At 43.0% G+C, this 22,670-nt stretch overlaps 2 protein-coding genes across 5 annotated transcripts in view; both read right to left on the reverse strand.

Moving 5' to 3' along the window:
- Positions 1-1,038: 1,038 nt before the first annotated feature.
- LOC146576805 (GTPase IMAP family member 5-like) overlaps positions 1,039-22,670 on the reverse strand; it is a 65,624-nt gene continuing 43,992 nt past the window's right edge. The window contains exons 1-3 of one of the 4 annotated variants that reach the window (XM_085272337.1): positions 6,895-6,909; positions 6,718-6,775; positions 1,039-2,864 (exon numbers count right to left, since the gene is read on the reverse strand). In XM_085272337.1, coding sequence (XP_085128463.1) covers positions 2,035-2,799 — 765 coding nt within the window. In that variant the 5' untranslated portion in view covers positions 2,800-2,864; positions 6,718-6,775; positions 6,895-6,909 and the 3' untranslated portion in view covers positions 1,039-2,034. Of the gene's footprint in view, positions 2,865-6,194; positions 6,570-6,717; positions 6,776-6,894; positions 6,910-8,018; positions 8,066-22,670 lie in introns of those variants that run through there. The other 3 variants (XM_085272336.1, XR_014892288.1, XM_085272338.1) reach the window with 3 other exon arrangements.
- LOC146576806 (GTPase IMAP family member 9-like) lies at positions 11,070-13,411 on the reverse strand. The gene is made up of 2 exons (XM_085272710.1): positions 13,366-13,411; positions 11,070-12,335 (listed from the first exon to the last, which is right to left on the reverse strand). The coding sequence occupies exons 1-2, from the start codon at positions 13,388-13,390 to the stop codon at positions 11,587-11,589; spliced, it is 774 nt and encodes a 257-aa protein (XP_085128836.1). The 5' UTR covers positions 13,391-13,411; the 3' UTR covers positions 11,070-11,586.

Here is a 22,670-nt window from a genome sequence, read left to right on the forward strand (position 1 = left end):
TAGAGTCATGGATTCTTTTCTTTTTACACAGCATGTGTCTGGCCCTCTGCCTTTGATACTGTGGACCATCATATTTAGGTTTTGACCTTGACTTTCAGGGCTCTGCATAGACAAGCACCAACATATATCAGTGAACGTCCATACATTCCCAGCAGGTCCCTGAGGTCATGTGATCAGGGCTTGCTGGTTGTCCAACACACGAGGCTGAAAACAAAAGGCGACAGAGGTTTTGTAACTGTGGCCCCCAGACTGTGGAAGTCTCTCCCTTTGAGCCTGAGATCTGTGGATCTGTGGTGGCTTTTAAAAAACAGCTAAAACAGAAGTGGAGGACGCAAGAAGAATGAGTTCAGTAAAGTTTGACTTGTTTTGATTTGTTTTGCTTAATGCGCCTTATAATCCAAAAAATACGGTAACTTCTACCTTGCTTTAGCATGTCCAGAAGTCCAACTTTTTGTGTGATGGTTAGCATCTTCCTCTGCCTCTTGAGTGCTACCGCAGGTGCCTTGCAAGGCATGGAGAAAACGTCAGTACTGCACTTCAGAGTCACACTGCTAAGGATCAATGTAGTGATTCTGTACTGTACAGGAGAGAGGGCACGGAGGAGATGGACAATGGTCTACAGTCGATCAGGACGCAGAACACAATGATACAAAAAAAATTATGCAAAATTGCACACAAAAAAATCAGCGAAACAGCGAGGCCGCGAAAGGTGAACCGTGTTATAGCGAGCGACCACAGTATGAGTAAAATTAGCATTGCCATAAGAGTGCATATTACATATTAGAGTATAGGTAATGGATTATATATTTCTATACAAGTTCAGGCACGAAAACAATATATATCATATATATCTATATACAGGTTTAAGACACCGAAGTGTTTCCATCCACAAACATGTGAAAACCGTCTGCACTGAAGCTGAAGCACACATTTGCATTTGTATCAGGAAACAGTCCTGTAGAAACTCCTAAAGTGAGAACATGGAGTTTATCCAGGAGAACAAACACAAGAAAACCCTGAAACCCAAAAATCCTTTAAAATGAGAACAAACTGTATGAATGTAGAACAGAGTCTGTGACGGCCAGCAGGATCTAACCTGATCAAACTGATAGATTATCGATCTGTCCAACACACAAAAAGACATTTAAAGACTGTGTGTTATCTCACAGATCACCACTGGATGTGAAAGCAGTCACAGGTTAATGAAGATAAAAGTTCACTTAGCATCCAGCAGGTCACTGCAGCAGATCCAGAGTTGGGCTTCACCTGTTTTTATCCTGTTTCAGTTGTTTCAGACTCACAAGAGGAAACATCGTAAAGCCAAAATATTAGAAACATCATCTGAATCTAACATCTAGTTTTTTATTAACATGTGGCTCATACAAAACCTGAACCCTAAACTCTGGTGACCTGGTGAATGTTCAGTTGTATCTAATAATGTACAATGATGATGTGTTCATGTACAAAAAGCTCCCATCTGGCAGGGTGGTGGTGGAGTCCCACAGCGTGGAGCTCAGAGCCTCCATTCATTCAGCTGCTTTTGGAAACTCGTACAATCGAGCTCTGAGACGTCAGCAGCAGATCCAAACACCGCGGTCGTTCTCCTCCTCATCACTCTCTGCTGAGCGCCTCACAGACTTTCTTTTAGATGCTCCAACACAGCTAAACATCTGGTTCTGGTCAGGTTTCCAGACTGTCCACTTCCTGTGATATATTCACACCTGACATGAGTCATTATTATGAGACATTGTCTCCTGTGAGTGGTACTTTCATCAGGTGGAAACCTGCTTCCAAAAGGAAAGTGATGTTCTGTTTTAGGTTTGTTTCCCAGTAATGAAAGTATCCAGTAATCGTGTTGCCCTCCCCTCCACCAACACCGAAGCGCCCATGGTAGTTAGTACTTATTTTACTGTAAACTACTCTGCAAACCACTGACTCTGTCTTAAAAACCCTTCCTGAAATATGAAAATTAGATGTGGTTAACTCAGTTTGAAGAGCTTAACTAAATCAAAATCCCCCAGTAGGACTAAAAACTCACTTTTTGCAGCATTTCTCAGTGAGCGTTTTGGCCTTCATCGCTAAAGCTGTTGTTCCCATCAACAGTACTGAACCCCCTAAAGCTCCCAGTAAAGCTCCCGATGTAGACGTCAGCTCACCACCTCCAAGTAAATATCCCCCCACAGATCCCAAAATGATTCCCACCAATCCAGTCCTTTCCAGAAGCGCACGCCTGCCTGTTGTTTCTGCTGTTTTTGGTTTTTCGTCCTGCTCGTCCGGTTTTCCAGCCTCTTGGAGCATGTCAGGAGTGTAGAAGTAATCTTTTCCCATCGGTGTTATCTTCTTCAGCAGCTCGGTGACCTGAGCAGGACTTTTGTCTTCAATGTTAAAAGCAAAATATCTCCACTGGCACTGCTCAATGAGTTCTCTGAAATCCTTACTCTTGATCATAGCCTCCTGTATGTTAGCTTCATAGTCTTCATCTTCATTTCTATGGGTGAACACCACTGTTGTGTAGGCCAATGCACGTCTGCCAAAGGTGCGCACAAAAACCTCCAGTACCTCTAATTCTTCAGAGGTGATCATACCGAACCTCAGCACCAGCAGGAACACATGAGGACCAGGACTGGCAAGATCAATGGATCGCTTGATCTCGTTCACCAGCTCATCTTCATGGTTTCCAGGTTTAAACAGACCTGGAGTATCAACAACAGCCACTTTTTGACCTTCCACAGTGCTGTGGGATTTCTGTGTGCGATCTTTGGACGAATCCTTTGAGGTGAAAGTCTCTGTGTTCCCCATGATGATGTTTCCTAGAGTACTTTTACCAACCCTGGTCTTCCCAAACAGCACGATCCTCAGGTCATCTGTTGGAAGAATATTAGTATGTGAGAACTGTCCCAGTCACCATCTCTTACAGCACTGACATAAATCATAAAGCAGCTGCGAGGAAGGAAATATAAAACATGAAGGCAGGAGGAATGAACAATCAGCGTTTATTAACAAGGAAACACAAAGTCTAAGGAGCTTAGAAATTCTCAAAAGAGGATCCTCTCTTTTGAGGATGCCAATGTTCACATTTTGGACAGAGAGGACAGATGGTTTGAAAGAGGAGTGAAAGAAGCATCTATGTCCACTGTGAGCGACCATCTTTGAACAGAGGCGGTGGTTTACGACACCAACTCTCTGCCATCTATCTCCAGTTTTGAGATCCCTCCCAGACGCCTTAACGCCCACTCACATCCTGGGCCATCTGTCCTCAGGAAATCACATGATAAGGTGGGGCCAGGTTTCACAATGAACACACCCGAAACTCTGGCTGATTGGGACCCACGCCCAGTTTCACACCTTGGCTCATGTGCTTTTCACACCTTGGCTCATGTGATTAGAGGATCATCAGGGGTCCTTTTGTCCCTCTGTGGGGGGAAACTCCCACTAGGTTTATATCTGGGACTCTCCACCATTTGACCTTAGAACTGAAGAACCTTCTCGGATGAGAGGTGAAACGTCTTCAAGCAACTTAAGAAAGTCCAGAAGCTTTTCTTTCTAAGCTCCTTAGACTACGATGACTAAGAACGTTCACAGACAAGGAAACACAAAATCTTTCAGCAGAGACACAAAAAAAGATTGCCCAAAATCTCTCGTGCTCGTATCTCATGTTTCGGAAGAACAACCTCTTGAATCTCAAATGTACCTTGTAACTGCCAATGAATCTTCCAGCACTGTGGAGGAGTTTTGGCCCACTCATCTTTGGAGGGTTTTTGAGCATGAACCAACTTTTTAAGGTCATGCCACAGCATCTCAATCGGATTCAGGTCGGGACTTTGAGGTCACTACAGAGTCCTGCAGCAGAACCCAAGTGTGCTTCAGCATGAGGACAAAAAGGTGTGGCTCTAATCAGGAATGGATATAGTTAGAGTTTGGAGAAACCTGGAGTCGGGATTAATTTCCTGGTCAAGTAAAGTTAGCTGACTTAAAGCTAGCAAAGCATGCTGCAACCAGCAACTCTAAGCTGCTGATTAATATACTGATGTTTTCTTTTTTGGGGGGGGATGGGGTCAAACCCGGGCTTACTGGGCTTAAGCCCGGGTAATCTTATCAGAAGCCCGGGGTCTTGGAGTGTTATTTGTTTCATAGTTAGATGCCTGACTGACAACTGTATAAAACAAAAACTACATGACGCACAGTCGTAAATCCCCCCTAATTTTGGTATGATCCGAGCTCAGGCACTGGGCGACTGAGCACTTACACATGTGAGCGAGGGGGGAGAAGCTGCTGCCTGCGAGTTTGCTGCACAGAGGAGAGCTTAGTTTCACCAGGTACAAAAGCAAATCATTCCTACTGTACAAATAATGTAAATATGACGGTGTATCACAAAAGATTGATATCAAACTGATCACTTGACCCATATTACGTTACTTGTTCTTCGAGTGAATCAACAAATGGCGAAATGAAAAGCTGAACAACAACAATGCTGTTTTTTAGAGAGTCTTAGCTTACATTAGGGTTGGGCGATATGACCCAAAATTCATATCTCGACATTTTTTAGCTGGATGGCGATATAAGATATATATCTCGATATTTTTTTTAAAGCCATAAAGTAAGAACAAACAGAGAGTTCTTAGTCAAAGCTGTGTCCCAGATGTCACACAGGCACTTTTATTAACATACAGCATAGATGTACATGAAAAAAACTACTCAAAAATAAATTATCAGCATTTATTAAATAATAATGCTCCATAAATAAAAGAAAACTGTTGTTTTTGTGCATAACAAAAAGCGTGGTTAGCTCGTTAGCGTGGTTAGCTTGTTAGCGTGGTTAGCTCGTTAACACGTTGATGCCGTCCAGCCCCACGCATGGGGCGATGCGCAGTAACTCGTTAACGGAGATTTGCCGTGTCCATCTTGTCGCTGCCTGCAGGTGAAGCGATGGGGAAGGAGGGGGAGTTGTGTTCAGTGAAGGAGAGGCAAGGTCGAGTAACGTTGCGTAAAGACAAAAGTGGATGAAAGAGAGGCAAACTTGTGGCTCCACAACTATAATTATAACGTAACATAGACTATATCGATATAAAAGATATTGTCACATCTTATATCTCATATAAAAATATATCGATATTTTTAAAAAACTCGATATATCGCCCAGCCCTTGCTTACATGTGTGTTTATTTCATACTTTCTGTTGTTACCCTCCACGGCTAAACAAACTCTCTAAATCGGTTTCAGTTATGTACTGATGGAAGGGGAAAGGAAGTTAGGAAGTTTTAAAGGAAGTTAGCTCGCTAGCTTCCATCTAAATACAATATAGCATGTCCTGACTGAGGGGGTTTGGAATCCCTGGGCTGTAGCTACATCGTAAGGTTAAAACTGTTAAAACTATTGTTGTTGTTTTTTCTGCATATGTCTGAAATAAAGATACAATACAATACAATACAAAAAAAAAACTGAGCTTAAATAAATGATTAGCGGTAATAAAAGCCGAGGGAGGTCAACAGTGATCACTGACTGTTTTAGGAGCTTTTTGAGATTAAATTGAAGAAAATACAAAACATTAAACATGTTAACAACACAAAAGCCATATTAAACGCAGACTACTTTAGGCCCGGAAGTAGGATTTGTCACGTCATCACTTAAAGACCGGATAGGGCTAAGCCCGGGTGTATAAAATGGCTGGCTCCGCCTCTGGTGGGGTCCTGTTGACCGGGCATGCTCTGGTGCATCTGCAGATGTAGAGCCCAGTTTAGGCTCCCAACTCTAACCAAAAATCCCAAATAAAATATGGCACATGGTTTGGCAAAGATGGGACAGAGATGGCCCAGAGTTCAGTATTTATCACACGACCTGTTTCAGAGTGACATCCAGACACAACAATCTTTCTATTGAGTGTCTCGTCCTGTAGAGATACACTTCGGCCATGAAACAGTTTATGGAGTCCCACTGTGGCTTAAAAGACAAAACAAAATGAGAATCAATAAAAATGGTCTTATTTTGACACTGTCTCATAAAAAACATTTAAAAGGCAGAACCTTTAGACTTCATGATATCGCTTTTGTTTGAAAATAGAACAAATTTGATTTGCCCATATGACGCCTGTTATCTTCATCTGCTCTTTAAATAAACGGAGCCGATGATGGAGCTTCTGTAAAAAACAGACCCGAGACATATGAGGACAAATCACACTCATTGTTTCACATGGATATAATCAGGTTTATTCATAAAATATAAAAATGAAGGGATGTGGTCACTGTTTGAATTCAGTGTTATTCAATAAAACTACAAAATGTCACTGTTAGGATTGAGATCAACATTTGAAGAAAGGTTTTTGGACTGAATGTGACATGGACTTCATTATTTTTATGTCCTCTGGAAACTTGAGTAAATCGATGGCACACAGATTTAGCTGGGCGATGCTGAGGCGGAGCACAGGTGTGCACATAGAAGCTTCATTCTGGGTCATCAGTACAAACAGCTGCTATGCCAGCAGGTAACGGCCACTCATGAAGTTTAATGGAAGGCCTGGGTCTCGTCTGTGGACAGCTACCAGCTGTTTAACGTATCTGTGATACACTGAAATACTGGGAGTAACAGATTTAACAGGAAGTGTTTCAGAGAAGCGTCAGAACATGAAGCCGTCACTGTGATCCTGCTTTATATAACCTGTGTCTGTAAAGAGTCATAAAACCTCCATATAAGTTTGTTCATGTCTGAGAACTTTGCACTCACCAAAGGAGAATTATTTCAGACTCGGTTCCACATCGCTGCAGACTGAATCTGATAGAAGCTGCAGAGGATTAAACATGAAGAGGAGTCAGGACTTTTTACATGAAACATTTAGTGTTTACAAAAATATTCAACTCATGATCTGAAAATTATTGCTGAAAAGAAAGTCTGCATCCTTACCAACGAGGAGAGAACTGCATCTAAAGACCGACAGACACAACAAGGCAGTGAAAATGAGAGAACTGGACCAAAGTCAGGTTTAAAAGTTCATTTATAGCATTTGCATATTACAGTTTATTAGCTGGATTAACATCAACACAAAAGCTAATGCTACTGATACCAAAGTAAAGCTGGTTAACTGCTCGCTGTCACCCTCGTTTATTTCATCATATTAAAAATCAAACTGTTGTTAATAAATCAGTTTACTTACCAGGAAGTTTGAACAGAGGTGAAGAAGTCCGAGTGTCCAGAACCAAATATGAAGAAGCTTCAGCTTCACTCCAAGAACAAAGACTTCAGTGAATCCACAGAAACTGATTTCATCACATTTATAGTTTAAAGTCGTAGATGTGACGGATTTAACCGCACAGGTTCGAGACGTTTAGAGGATCGCAAGGAAAATGGCGGCGAAATGCTGTCACGATAGATTTGAACTGACTGAAACAGAAAACGTCCAGAAATACCAGAATAAAAAATCATCTCACCATCATAAAGCCTCCTAAAATATCAGGACTGAACGCTGACTTTATCACCTTTACTGTCAGATCACCTGATGATGATTTTACAGCTCATCAATAGTTTTTCTATAAAATGAAAGGATCTGATTATTGAACAACTTTGTTTTAAAAGTGCGATAAAAATATTCACATTAAAAAAACAGAAACTGTTTTATTTCATGAGCAGATGATACATTTAAAACTTTTATTAATATCAACTCATCAGCTCAGAGTTTTATAAAACTTGAATTATTACATATTTATAATTTCTATTATTGACTCAAATATTAAGAGTCATATGAGATTCATTTGGTTATTTTCCTCTTATCTGTGATATAAAATCTTTACAGCTTAAAAATCAGAAATGATTTCTTTGAGTGCAGCTTGGTGCTGATCAAGCTTTAGACTGAGAGTAAATGAACAAACCTAACATGTGTGAACTAAAAAACATTTCAGACTGAAACTGAAATCGTGTCCCAGTGATTTAAGCAAAGAGCTGCTCCTGTTTTATGTTTCAGGAAATAATGACTGTCCCAAAACTCAAAGCACACACCAGCCTGAGGATCACTGCAGGACAAATACACTCACCCATGGGCTGTCGATCAATCAGTACCTTGGTCTCCACTGCAGTACGACCATCCATGTCTTCTTCTGACTGTTTACATTTCCAACTCACCTCTATATTCAAGTCTGCTCCTGGTTCCCGCCCCTAAACTTCAGCTGTCCAATCAGAAGTCCGGCTGAAAGAAACCAATCAGAAGGCTGAAAAAAGTGCATCATCAGAGTGCATTTCCACAGGTCTGCCTCCTCACACTTAACCTTCTGACGACAGCAGGAAACATCACAATAAAACAGCATTAATGTGTTTGTTATTCAGATCAAATGTCAGGATGAGATGAACCATCAGCACTGAAGCACCAAAACCTGCAGTTCCTCTAATGTCCAGCAGAGGCTCCTGCACTGAGCTTTTTACAACGCACCTGCTTCAACTAAGGCTTTAAGTCTGCATAATTAGGGGCGTGGTCTCTTTAACTGAGAGGTGGATGGTGACACAGGTGACTGTAGCTGTTAGTGAAACGTAAACTAAAAGGCAAGGAGGAAAAACAAACACCAAAGATCACGTACACTCGGTCTGTAACCCAGGTTATTAACCACAGCCAGTGTCCTAACGCAGCCTTTTCACGGAGCATTTATCTGTCAGTGTTGGATAAAACCATGGTGGGAGACTAAAACCTTGCTCAGAATCAGAATACTTTATTAATCCCAGAAGAAATGATATGGTTATAGTTGCTCCAAGACAATAAGAACAGACTGAACTAAATCAAATAATACAAATATTTTACAAAGAAACTGACAAAATTTAAGAAATATAAATATGCAAAATATTACAGAGAGTAAATATATATGATTGACATTTTACTCTAAACTGTAGAACTTTGTTATTTGTTATTTTTACAGTCGAGCATGTGCAAGAGGGTGTACTGCTCTGTGTGCTGTGCATTAGGTGAACTTTACAGCTCCATCCCTACAACATTACTGCATTTTGATCAGTTTATTGAGTCTGTTAGCATCTGTGACCCTTGACCTGCTTTCCCAGCATGCAACAGCACAGATGATGGTACTGGCCACAACAGACTCATAGAAAATCATAGAAAATCCTGAGCATTGTCCGACAGATGTTAAAAGACCTCAGAGACGATTCTGGCTCTTCCTGTAAAGTGCAGTGGTGTTTTAACTAGGGATGGGTATCGTTTAGGTTTTATCCGATACCGGTGCCAAACCGCTACTTTTGAAACGGTGCCGGTGCTTAAACGGTGCTCAAACCGGTGCTTAAAGAATGGAGAACACAAACTTTGTCCAAAAACCTCTCATGTTCAGCTGTTTTTTTGTAAAAAGATAACAATGTTAGCCTTTTCTGCAGCTATGGGGCATATATGGTATCACTCTTGGCTGGAAGCAGTGCTTAAACAATGGAAAAAACACAAACTTTGTCCAAAAACCTCTCATGTTTAACTGTTTTCCACTTTTTCTTTGGTCATTTTAGCCTTTTTGGCCAGGGTGAAGGGAGTATCTGCCATCAAACAAGAAGACAGCCGCATGTAGCTATGATGATGTTTGCTAGTTCACCTTACATGCATTAATGTAATAACGTGGTTAGCCTACTCAACGTAAATTACACACGAACAACATTAAGCTACTCACGCAGAGAAGAACGGCTGCTGCTGCATCATCATCCTCATCATTCCTGCTACACTGGCAGGGCTAGGGGCCAGGACTCCCCTCTTCGGGTTCTTGGGGGATGTTGCTAACTCCGGGTCCGATAACAGGCATCAGGTGGATGATGGCGTCCTCAGCTCTGAGGGGGATCCTGATGGGGTCTGACAGATCTGGGGGTCAGGCAGCAGTGCCACATTTAGCTGATTGACACAGTTGCCACATCCATCCAACCATTTTCTGCCTCTTCTCCAGGTCCAGATGATGAAGGCAGTGGTCTCAGCAGAGATGCCCAGACCTCCTTAACCCAAGCACTTATTTCTAGCGAGACACCAAGTCACCCAGAGACATAATTTCTTATGTCTTCAGGAGCAGTGTCCTCAGTCTGCCCAGGTGTCTCTTTTCATATGGACATGCTCATAACGCCTCACACAGGAAGCTGCCAGAAGCATCCTCGTCAGGTGCCCAAACCACGTCAGTGTGCTGCTGTTGACTGAACTCCTGACCGCATCACTCCATCCTCTAGAGCAAACTCATTTCTTGTATTCACACTTTCATTTCTTCACTACCCAAAGCTCATGAGCACAGATGAGACCAGGAACAGGTAAACTGACAGCTTTACTTTCCCCTCCTTGCTTCACCACGACAGACTGGAGCAGTGTCCACATTACTCCCGCCCTCAGTCATTAACAATACTCGAACATAATTAACATTTGTTATGTTTGTATGGACAGGCAACAGAGACATCACTAACTCAGCAGAGCTGGTCTCACAAACCTCTGATGCATTTTAGGACCTGAGGCATAAACATGGAGCACTGAGGCTGTTTCAGGTCACAGCAGGAGGACAGGAGCTGAGTCAGAGCCTGAATGTCTCTGTCAGTGCTGATAAACTCCACATGATTAAATCTCAGCTGCTGCTGACTCTGAACCGCAGAGCTGAAGAGGACTCGTTGTTTGTGTGTGAGAATTGTTCTTTACAAAATTAATCAAGTTTATAGAAGTGAGGCTAACGATCCAGTCTAATGCATGCCTGTGTGTGCGCTGAGCTATATGAGCTGTGGACAAGAGGGGAAAGAGAGGCTGTATCAATGCTTTTCAAAATAAGAGAATGTTAGCATTGGTAATACAGCTGCAGCCATAAATACCTGCGCATAAAGAGCTCGTTCCTTTATACTTACATCCCAACTAATGCTGGAATAAAGTTGCAGCACTCGGCAATCTAACGTTATAACAGAAAAAAACAGCACACGAGTAGAAAGAGAGTCGGGACAGGTGACATTTAAAAGGCCAATTTATTTTAATTTGGACATTTTATCATTGTTTCTGCAAATTTAACAAACTGTAGAAAAAACATATAAGGAAGCAACTTTAACAAGTCCTGCAGCAGCAAAAATGTTCACAGTTTTAATCGATCAAAAGCATGAAAGTAAACTGCCAATGTGTCCGAACCTAACTCCAAAAACATTCAAATGTGAAGAAAAACAGAAGGGGAACATTAAAAATCATGAAGAATACATATGAAATGACGATGTCAACACGTCTCAGAGGTACTGAGAGGAAACCGCTGGTTGTCTCGATCAGGGTGAGAGACGCAGCGTCAGAAATAAAAGCTCACCAATCAGCACAAACCTGCATCTACAAACTGGAGAACAATTTCAGAATAATGCTCATCATCAGCCACAGCACAGTGACATCAACACTCAGAGACGCTCTGTGCAACAACATCGTTCATCAGGTTTGGACGCTCGTGATCTTCGGGCGGCGCTGCATTAAAAACAGGGCTGGATGGTCGTTAATGCATCAAAGGATGTTTAATGTCGTTTCTTCAAACTCAGTCTGAAGGCTTTAAGTCACATAATCAGTTTAAGAAAAAGTCTCATGACCCTCGCTGATCCTTTTCATCGTGCTGGATGTTGTAAGTGGCTGTTGCACGGCTACAGTCAGAGCCATTCATCAAACTTCTCTGCCAGGTAAGAATTAAACTGTATCACTTTCTGAGCTAATTCTTCACCCAGCATAGAAGCTAACAAGCCCCCCACCACAGAGGTCAGGTCCCTGTTTGCATCACTGACCTGATATGTTGGTTTCAGCCTGTTCTTATGTTCTTCCAACATTTCCTTGGTGTAATATTCTTTGCCCTCTGCCTTGTTAGTTTGCATCACCTGATTGATTTTGTCCACCAGCTCCTTTACCTTTTCAGTTTTCTGGTCTTTTTCACCTTTGTTGTTAAGGACACAATAGTTCTCTGTTTTAAAACCAACTCTCTGAGTAAACTTTGTTATCTTATCCTCATCCTCAGCTCCATCTACAGTCATCAAGAGGAAAAAGTAAGGCCCTGACGCGTCGCCAAACATCTTCTTCAGGGCTTCCACTCGTTTCTCGTCTTGTGTGTTATCTCCCACCCATTTTTGCACATACAGGAACACATGAGGACCCTGATCAGCCTCAAACACGGATGCAGTGATCTTATTCAGCACTTCCTCTTTTTTATAGTTGGTGTGGCACAGACCAGGAGTATCAACTAAAACCAGTTCTTGGTCTCCAAACTGTGCCGTCTCCGTCTTGCACGGTGTTGTATCTGAGAGAAGGCGGTTCTTCTTCACAGCAGGTTTACCCAGGAACGTGTTGATGGTTGAAGTCTTCCCAGCTCCAGTCTTCCCAACGAGGATAATCCTCAGCTTTGTCGGCCCTGTTTGAGAATTTACACGACATTCATCACACATCAACACTGCAGCAGTCACAGTGTGACTGATCTAGACAACAACAACTGACATTAGCTTAAATTGATCCTATTTGCTTCCTTTGCTTTTCAAAGACATGATCAGTTAGTTTGGGTTGAACAGCTGACTCCAGGTTTACCCCACACGCCTCCAGCTTTGTAGAGTCTCACTGAGCTAAACGCTGCTTTGCTGATGACTCGGTGCTCTTTATGTCTAATGCTGCAAAACACCTGAAAGGCTTCAGATGGTTTTTAAGGCGTCTCAGTTCTGCAGCAGTCACCTGCCATGTGAACCAGGCAGCCATCTATTTAAAGAAAACCCTTTCAGTATAATACATGGATAGAAATGAAAGTAAAGTTTTATTTAAGTATGAAAATAATTTTAGGAGCATTAATGATGTTCACGCCTCCTGGAGCTCTGTCCTAAGAATACAGTTAAACAGCTAAAAGGAAGAAAATGTCTGAAACTGTAACTATTAAACTACAACCAATGATAGTAAAGCACTCCATTATAAATATAAATAAATAACATAAATTACATCATGTCAGAAACAAAATGACTTTCTAGTTTTGCTGAAACACCAAGTTAGTAAAACATCTGTAAGGGACCTTTGAGTGAAACTCTAAACTTTAAACATTTAGTTTAAATCGTGCAGTGAACATCTGCAGCTGAAGTCTTTAAACTTCACTGAATTCTCCAGATGAACTGCTGTTCTCTGTGTTTTTGTCTAATAACATGAACAGTATAACGAGCAGCTGTTGTGTGACGGTGGAAGCGTTACTGAATATTGGCAGCATCTGTTGAATGTGACAAGAAAGCTGAGTTTGACTAAAACACCAAAGTGTGTGAGAAATGTAAAGTTACTTTCAAAGTTACAGGTAACTCCACAGGCTGACAGTTAACATACACGAACGTAAACCTGGAAATATTAGTCTGAGGAAGAGAACGAGTCCTCGCTCTGCTGGTTCATCCAAAAGCTCAAATATAAAACGTTCTTACCATCATTTGCATGTTTGCCGGCCATCCTGCCTGCTAGATGTGGTTGGTGGGCAGTCACGAGTGGGTCCTCTTCTTTGTAACTTCATGTTTTTATAATAACGTCTGTATAGTTCCCTCCCCTTGAACACACATCACCAAACTGGTTTCCGAAAGAGCCGTCCAATCACAGAGCACGAGTCAGAATGAGATGCAGACTCAAGGACCAAAAAAAGAAAGGTTCAACCAACAGGGTGCTGGGATTTTTCACTTATTAAAATTTAATTAGTTTAATTCTTTTTAAGAAAGTGGGACGTGGTATTTAAAACAGTGTGTACAAAAAAGATGATGCAAGGACCTGAAAATAAAATGAAGCCGTTCACAAAGATCCTGCGTAGAGCTGGCAGAAGTGCACATCAGTACGACGACCTTTGATAGAAAGGACACGTCCTTTCTTTTACACAGGAATCAGAAATATCTATTCAAAAATGAAACATGTTAGGCGACTATTTCTTGTCTTGAAATGTGCATTTCTCCTTTGTTTTTACTGCGGATCTTCCAGGTCAGTAATCAGACCAGAAAACGCTCAGACAGGTGGATGGTGACACAGGTAGCCGCTAGCAGTCTTCTAGGCTTCACCTCAGCTAACTGGAGTCCCTGAACTAGATCTCTGCACAGTGTTTGTGCTGCTGGAGCATTTTCATTGATATGACACATCGTCTGTGAGGTTACTGTACTAACAGACCCTCTAAGAAATCTGAGCTTCAGTTTTGTGAGTGAATTTCCAGGACTTTTATTGGAGGTTATATGTTATTATAAGCTACCAGCTGCAGCTTCAACGACCAAGCTGTTCTCAAACCCTTAAACTCTTTTATCATAAATGACTGAGAAAAGTTGTGGGTCAGAGTGTGGGCGAGAGCTATTTTGGCTTTTGAAATGAAAATCTTTGACAACCTCTGATTACAACAGCAGCTACATCAGTGTGGTTGAGGTAACACTTTAAAAATCACAGCTTTAAGGCTTAAATCACTCGTGTTTCCCTGTGATGCTCAGAGGAGCAGTGAGCCGTCCTGACTGAGCGCGCTCCTCTCCTCACTTCTGATAACCCCCTCCTCTCTGATGGTCCAGCTCCTCCCCAGCACTGAGCCCGCCTCCTGGTTTGAGGATGTTGGACTCTGAGGAGCAGTGCAGCTGTTTGCTGAACGTCTGCCCTCTGGTGGCCACAGGAGAAACTACACCTGCTGGTCTGTCTGGGTTTGAAACGTCTGACACAGGCTGTATCCCAATTCAGGGTCTGCAGCCTTAAAGTACGCAGCCTCAACGATCCTCAAGGGCCGCGTACTCAAAGACCGCTAAGGCCGGAAGTACGAGGCTTGTGTAATGGGACGGTCTAGCCTCCGTTGCGCTGATACTGTTGTTTGTCAATAAAGTTTAAAAAAAAAAGCCTCTGTTGCGCTGCCCAGGTTGCCTAGCAACCATGATACTAACAGCTGGAAATGTGTCATACAGCTGTGTTTGACAGAAATGAAGGAGAAAATCTTTTGTTCATTTGTTTGTTTCTACATGAGCTTTGATCATTCTCTGTAGGATTAAGCTCAGCTATTGAACGGCGTATATTTTAAAGTAAAGGCTTTAAAACCAAGTTAGTACAAACGTCACTAATGTCACATGACTTTGCTGACATGTGGCCAACAGGAATGTTTAATGTTCTTCGTTATTAAACATTTGCACATAAATAAGTGACATAATATTCAGTACTTAAAGTTTACTCTTCAGCCGCCCCTCATCTGCCGTTTTTTTCGGCAAATTTATCCACACCCACCGCCGCGCTATGCATTCTGGGATATGTTGGGCCACGAAGTCTACACTGCCACGTCCTTAAAATTCAGGGAAATGAAGGACGCATTTCAGGGCCGCATTTCGAGCAGCCTTTGAATTGGGACAGCCTTCGGCGCGCCGCTGTGACGTAATCGGCCTTAAAATGCGGCCTTTAAGGCTGCAGACCCTGAATTGGGATACAGCCACAGGCTGAGGCTAAAGGGTGAAGTGACCTGAAGTGTCTGCAGCTACGATGAGAGCTGATCCCCATCAGCTTTACACTCCAAGACTCACAGTCTGAAGACAACATCTGGTTAAGTTCAGCTCGGTGCTCTCCAGACCCAGCTGTGAGCATCAGTGTGATGGATCCATCACAGTGTGAATCACCTGCAGCAGGTTCATGGCTGTGATGCAGAGGAGCAGAAAGCAGTGCTGATGCCATGATGTTGAATCTGTTTCTGATCTGGTTCATCTCATGTGGGATAGATTGATGAAAAGTCTCCTTTTACTTTTACTTTACTTTAAATTTTAACTTATTTAAGTTTGGAAAAGGTTTTTAAAATACTTAAAGTGCCTGGATCACAGAGGCTTTCAGGATGCTAATTGTTATTTATCAATGCCTATATTACCTCTGATCAGCTATGACATAAAAATAATACTTTCTATATGCCATTGCTATCCGGGATTCATTACCTTATCAAGGTGGAGGGGTTTGTGTGTCTTGTGGGGCTTTTTGTCCCCTGGTAGCGTCTCCCATGGCCAATTGGTCCTGGGTGAGGGACCAGATGAAGAGCGACTCAAAAACCCCTATGAGCAGAAGATCCAGGAAATAGTTTGCTCTATCTGGGGTAGAGTTACTGATCTTCAACACCCACCTGCAGCAGATCTTTGACAGCATTGCAAGGGCGCACTAGTCTGAATGGACCCTGTTCAGCACTTCCAGGTGGTTGGTGTCTGTCAAGGTGGTAAGCCCCGAACCTGATGGTGGACATCAGAGGTGAAAGGGAACCACCAGCCTGAAGAAGGAGTCCTATCGGGCTTGATTAGCCTTGATAACTTCAGAGGAAGCCAACCAGGAACCAACAGGCTGAACAAGGCTCGGGCAGTGGCTAAAGCAAAAACTCATGTGTGGGAGGAGTTCAGAGACGCCATGGAAAAAGACTTTTGGACTGCCTCGAAGAGATTCTGGCAAACCATCAGGTGACTCAGGAGGGGAAAGTGCACATAGACTATAGTTGATTGATTTAAGCCTTTATTTGTCCCTTGCAGTTGCCTGCAGCAAAATTGGACCTTTTCTAAACGTACATACATCACATTGGGGAGGCAGGTCACAACAGGTAATGTAAAGAAAACAATGAAATGTATAACAACAATGGACAGTCGAGGAGGAACAAAGAAACTCTGCTCAGAAAACAAAAACATCACAGCACAAAAGTGCATGAATCTTCACACCATAACACCATGAAAACACATGACAAGCAACAGGGAGTGAGCCGAGTAAGCGGCATCAGGGTCGCTGCATCACTGCACATTCCAGCTGACCCACCGTCTGCGCCGGATGGGAGGCAAGTATCGGAGGAGTTTGGAGTGGGGAAGGGGAGTGAGTGTGTATCTGTGTCAGTGTGTGTGTGAATGGGATGCTAGGCTCCCTATTTCCATCATTTGCAATGGCAGCAGCAAGCTTTCGGCACTGGGATCCCATTCCTCTAACCAGTTTCTCCGTTTTGTCCAGTCTTCCGCAAGATGTAGCAACAAACCCTGCCGGCACCGAGATGCCAGTTTCTCTGCCATCTTTCCTGTCTTTGCAAAGCACCAGCGAACTTTCATGGTTCGGGGATACCAGATTCTGTCCTCTATCGCCCCTTTTAAGACATCCAAACCGCACAATGTGCCTAATTCTTCATGGCGTCCCATCACTTTTCATGTGCTTTCACTAGCATCATCTAGCATCCACCCTCGACACCGTCATTCAAGACCGCTCTCTAAGCCAACTCACAGTTCTGACTACGTCTAAACATCTTATCATCTCCCATGAAGTTTGGTGGACTCGCACTCTGCTCTCTGACAATTTGGGGGCTGATCATTACAGAAGGCAATTTTCCTCCAGTCAGTGTTTCAATTAATCAACCCTTCATTTGATCTCTTCTCCAAACATTCCTTCCTAATTGTCCGAGCTCATCCACTCCACTTCATGAAATCCTCGACTACTTTACTGAGGGCTGTTCATCTTCGCTGGCCTGCCACCAGTTATTTCCCTCTCCTTTCGGTGGGGATGTCACTCGGCGTTCGCTCTCCCTGCACTTATCTTTGTCCTGTTCTCTCTCTCTCACCCCAAAAACAGCAGATGGCCCCGCCACTCCGTGAGCCTGGTTCTGCCAGACATCATTGCAGGGTCTTTAGGCGTCTGTCACTGTGATTTGGTGCCGTATAAATACGTTGAATTGAAAATCAAATTGTTACTGCTGAGATCTTCGACCTTCTAGGGGACGCCTTCTTTGGGGATCTGCCAGGCATGGGAGCCGTCGCCAGTCCCCTTTGAGGCCTTCCCCAAACCACAGCTCAACTCATGTCCAAGCATCACCTTTACCTACTAAAACGCTGTCAAACCTAAAATGAGGATGTGGGCCCAGCTAGTGAAAAAAATAAATAAACACAATGCTTTGGTTCTATAACATTTTTTCTATCATTGCTTTATTATGGATCAGGTGCAAGAGTTGTTAAGTGTGGATAATAAATAATCGATCAATGCAATAGCAAATTGTGTCTTTTTCTCAGATGAACAGAAAGTGGAGAGTGATGAGATATGAAAATGGAGGAAAGACAAACTCCACGTCTCTCTGGACATCCTCCGTAATTATATCAAAAGTATCAAAAGTCTGTTAAAGCTGCCAAATCTGCCTTTTTGTCCAGCATTATCATGACTAATAGCCACAACCCCCGAGCCCTTTTCAATACTTTTAACTCTGTGGTAAACCCTAGCACTACCACTTATAGGGATGCCTCCCCTGCTCTTTGTGATAAATACTTAAAGTATTTCTCTGATAAAATCTCAGCTCTAAGGGCTTCTCATCCATCTCATTCATCGTCAGTTTTAGACCCAGTTCCAGCCTCTGAATGCTTGACTGTCTTCCAACAGTTTGAGCCAGTGTCTTATTCTGCTTTAAAAGACATAATTGATCATCTCAAAATCTCTGGTTCCCCGCATAATATTCTTCCTTCTCGTTTCTTTAAGGAAGCTTTACATGTTATTGGTCCTTGTATCTTATCTCTGCTGAATGCATCATTGTCATCAGGTTGTGTACCGTCTGTCTTTAAGCATGCTGTTGTGCAACCTATTATGAAAAAGAAAAATCTTGACCTAATTGGTCTCACTAACTACAGGCCGATCTCCAAACTCCCTTTTATTTCCAAAATATTGGAAACGGTAGTTCTAAAACAACTTCAGGCCTTTTTAGATGCAAATGGTATTAATGAAAAGTTTCAGTCTGGTTTGAAACCTCGCCACAGCACAGAGACAGCCTTACTTAGAGTTTTTAATGATCTTCTTTTAACTGTAGATTCTGGATACTCCGTGATTTTAGTTTTACTTGACTTGACTGCTGCTTTGGTTAACCACAACATTCTTCTGTCAAGACTGGAACATGTTGTTGGTCTCAAAGGTACGGTTTAACTTGGTTTAAATCCTACCTCTCAGAGAGGTCGTTCTCTGTTGCTATGGGGCAACACTCCTCAGCTTCTGCCCCTATTTACTGTGGTGTGCCTCAAGGGTCCGCGCTCGGTCCTGCTCTCTTCTCTTTGTACATGTTGACGTTGGGATTAATTTTTAGTAAATACAACATCTCCTTTCACTGTTATGCTGATGATATCCAGATTTATTCACCTTTGAAATCCAATGTGTCTGCTTCTTTGCAACCTCTGTTCAACTGTTTGCATGAAGTTAAATTTTGGTTATCACATAATTTTCTTACACTGAACGAGAATAAGACCAAAATCATAGTCTTTGGTAGTCACACTCTGCTAGACCAGTTAGCTGATGCCCTTGGCCCTCTCGCTAGCCATCTCTCGCTCACTGTAAGGAACCTGTGAGTGTTCCTGGATGGCTCTTTAAAACTTGAGAAACAGGTCTCCACTGTGGTAAAAAAACAGCTTTTGCCAGTTGCGTCAGATTTCCAAAGCAAAGCCGTTCCCTCCTTTAAAGGACCTTGAAAAGCTTATCCACGCATTTATCACATCCAGATTGGATGACTGTAACTGCCTCTACTCCGGCCTCCAACACTCTTCTCTTTACCGGCTCCAGTTAATTCAAAATGCAGCTGCGCGTCTTTTAACAGGTACGAGAATCTATGAACGCATCACTCCAATTTTAGCCAAACTACATTGGCTCCCTGTTAAATATCGCATAGATTTTAAAATTCTTTTGTTCACTTTTAAAATTCTAAATAATTTAGCGCCCAGCTATCTCTCTGAACTCCTCCACTTATATAATCCCAACAGAGCACTTAGATCAGGGGTCTCGAACTCCAGGCCTCGAGAATTTGCATAATTAAGATTAAGGAACTGACCTCCCAGCCCATTGTCCCTTCACTGGGCTGGTTTCAGTCATTATGCAAATGTACTGTTTATAAGATTGAAAGCTGCAGTCCACTGAGACTGAAGACGTCACCTGGATGATGACGAAACGTTTCTGGAGCTTCACAATCACCGTGGAACGCCCCTCCCAGAGTTTATGTGAACGTTAATGGAGCAGCTCTGGATGCCACACTAGATACAGGTTAGTCTCTTCCAGCAGTAAATGCAGACCTGTTGCCTGAAAAAAAAAAGTCATTAAAGAATCTGTGGAATTCTCCACCCATAAGACTGGCCAATGGCACTAACTGCAATCCATTAGGAATAACCTGGTTAATCATTGGATTTATGGGCAAGCAAGTCTATCAACGGTTTGTGATAGTGCAGGACCTGACATCCCCCTTGGTTCTTGGGATGGACTTTATGACTCACACTTCACTAACAATACGTGTCCCAATGAGAACTGTAATTATGGATGATCTGTGAAAATGGGCTGCTCCCATGGTCACTGTGAACAAACCCCCCCGCGAACCACGGTTCTGTGTTGACTTCCATGGTCTAAATTAGCTGACCGCGAAAGATTTTTACCCACTCCCGCAAGTGAATGAAACACTGGACTTTTTGTCAAGAGGGAAGTTTCTCACAACACTAGACCTCGCTCAAGGTTTTGAGCAGGTCTCCATTGCTGAAGAAGCTAAACCAAAGACTACTTTTATCATGCACTGTGGCCTGTTTCGTTTCAGAGTCCTTCCTTTTGGCCTGTGTAACACCCCTGTGACTTTTCAGCAGCTTATAAACAATGTTCGAGCTGGCCTGGTTTATAAGTCCTGCGCGGTGTATCTGGATGACATTGTTGTCACACCACGACTTTTGAGCAACACCTGCTTGACCTAAAAGAGGTCCTTGGTAGGCTTTAGTCCGCTGGCCTCTCTTTATAACCAAGCAAATGCCAATTCTGCCTTACAGAACTCACCTTCCTTGGTTATTGGGTTATGCCAGAGGGGATCCATTCTGACCATGACAAGGTGAGAGCTGTGAGTTCAAAGTGCCACAACAAAGCAGGTGCGACAGTTCCTTGCCCTAACTGGCTACTGTCGCCGCTTTGTACATGGCTATGCCCGTCATGTCCTCACTAAAAAGGACGAAGAGTGTCATTCCAGAGTGCCGAGCAGCTGTAGACTTTCTGAAACATTCTATAGCCTCAGCACCAGTCCTCAGGTTCCCGTCCATTCTTCATTCACACTGATGCATGTGATGCTGGTCTTGGAGCAGCATTAATGCAGAAGTATTAGGATGGCAAAGATGTTGCTGTGGCTAGCCATGCCTTGCACAAATCAGTAAAACCCTACTCGACTCCAGAGAAGGAGTGTCTGGCTGTCATCTGGGCCTTGGACCCTATGTCGAAGGCTTGCACGTAACTATTTACACTGACCACAGCAACTGAAAGTGGTTGATGTCTCAACCAAACCCCTGTGGCAGGCTTGCTTGGTGGTGTCTTCTCCTTCAAAACCTTGAGTTCAGCATTATCCACAAACCTTGAGAACGTAATAAGGTGCCTGATGCCCTTTCATGTAATCCCCTCCCAGGTGTGGAAGCCCCTACCGATCTTCTCCCTCCCTATGCCGTGATTGGGAGCATGGACCTTCGTGCTCTACCTTCTGCAATTGTTTCTGACCGCCCGCATGTTCGTCAGTTGCAGCTTGAGGACCCAGTCACGGGCTCATTGCTCAATCAGCTCAAAAGTCAAAAACAAACTGTGGAGGATAGTCGGGATCTGGAGAAGTACGTTGTACAAGATGATCTCCTCTATTTCCTCAACCAAAAACAAAATGTGGTCTCCATCCACTCAGCCCTCCTGTTAAAGACTGAATGTCCACGAAACGTCTTACTCAGATAACCTGAGAGCTTCACTTCAGGATGCTCATGAACATGCTCGCTTGGTGCTCGCAGAGAGTCATAAACGGCGAAAGCACTACTATGATCTGAGACGTCGCGCGGTCTCTTACGATGTTGGAGACCTAGTCAGAGTAAAGTCACACCCAAAATCAGATTCATCGTCCTACTTTTCTGCAAAGTTGGCCCCTTTTTACACTGGTCCCTACCTTATCCCCAAGAGGAGGTCTGAGGTGAATTACTGTCTCACCACAATGGACACTGGAGAGAAAGTTTTTCATGTTGCAAACCTGCAACCATTCTACAGATTTAAAGATCTCCAGACACCCTAATCTTAGGGAGGTGACGGGCAGTCACAACTTTTCTGGGAGAGGGGCAAAGATGAGCTGGACTGAAGGTGTAGAGATATATGATATGCTGTGGATGTTCTTTCTTTGAGACTTTTGGGAAGGTATAAAATAGTTCAGGGCGGTGTCCTTCCTCAGAAAACTGTTTGGTGCTTAATTTAAACTTTTTCTCCACTGCAGTGTTTTTCTTTTTCCTTTTTCTTTCATAAACCTCACTTCAAAGACACTCAGCTGGTGGTTGCAGTTTTATTTAAAGTTTCCGTAACAAAAGCTGAAGGCTGCAGCAGCTTTGGATCTCAGTCTCCTGGACAGCAGCTTGCCTCCTGCTCTTCCAGACCCAGACTGTAGTGACTTGATAATGTTGATACGAACACTATTGTCTCTAGCCACACCCCTGCCGAGATTGACTTTGACCGTACTGACACTGTCCCGCTTTTCGTGGACCAGAACTCTTTCCAAGAGACTACTGACATTGCTCTGGAGACAGAGCCGTCTACTTTAAACAGACCTGGAGTGTCAACAACATCATATTTTTGACAGTCAATGATCTTTCCTTCCTTATGGCACTTCTTTAAGTCCTTATCAGAAGTGAATATTTCTCTGCTGCCCATGTTGATGCCTCCTAGAGTACTTTTACCCTGTCCACTCTGTCCATACGGGACGATTCTCAGCTCACTCGCAGAAAAAATATTTGCATGTCAGAAT

This window comes from Mchenga conophoros, linkage group LG4 (genome assembly GCF_057382185.1).
Source record: "Mchenga conophoros isolate Kocher_MC1m ecotype Shallow Benthic linkage group LG4, M_conophoros_male_GT1.1, whole genome shotgun sequence".
Classification (NCBI taxonomy): Eukaryota; Metazoa; Chordata; class Actinopteri; order Cichliformes; family Cichlidae; genus Mchenga; species Mchenga conophoros.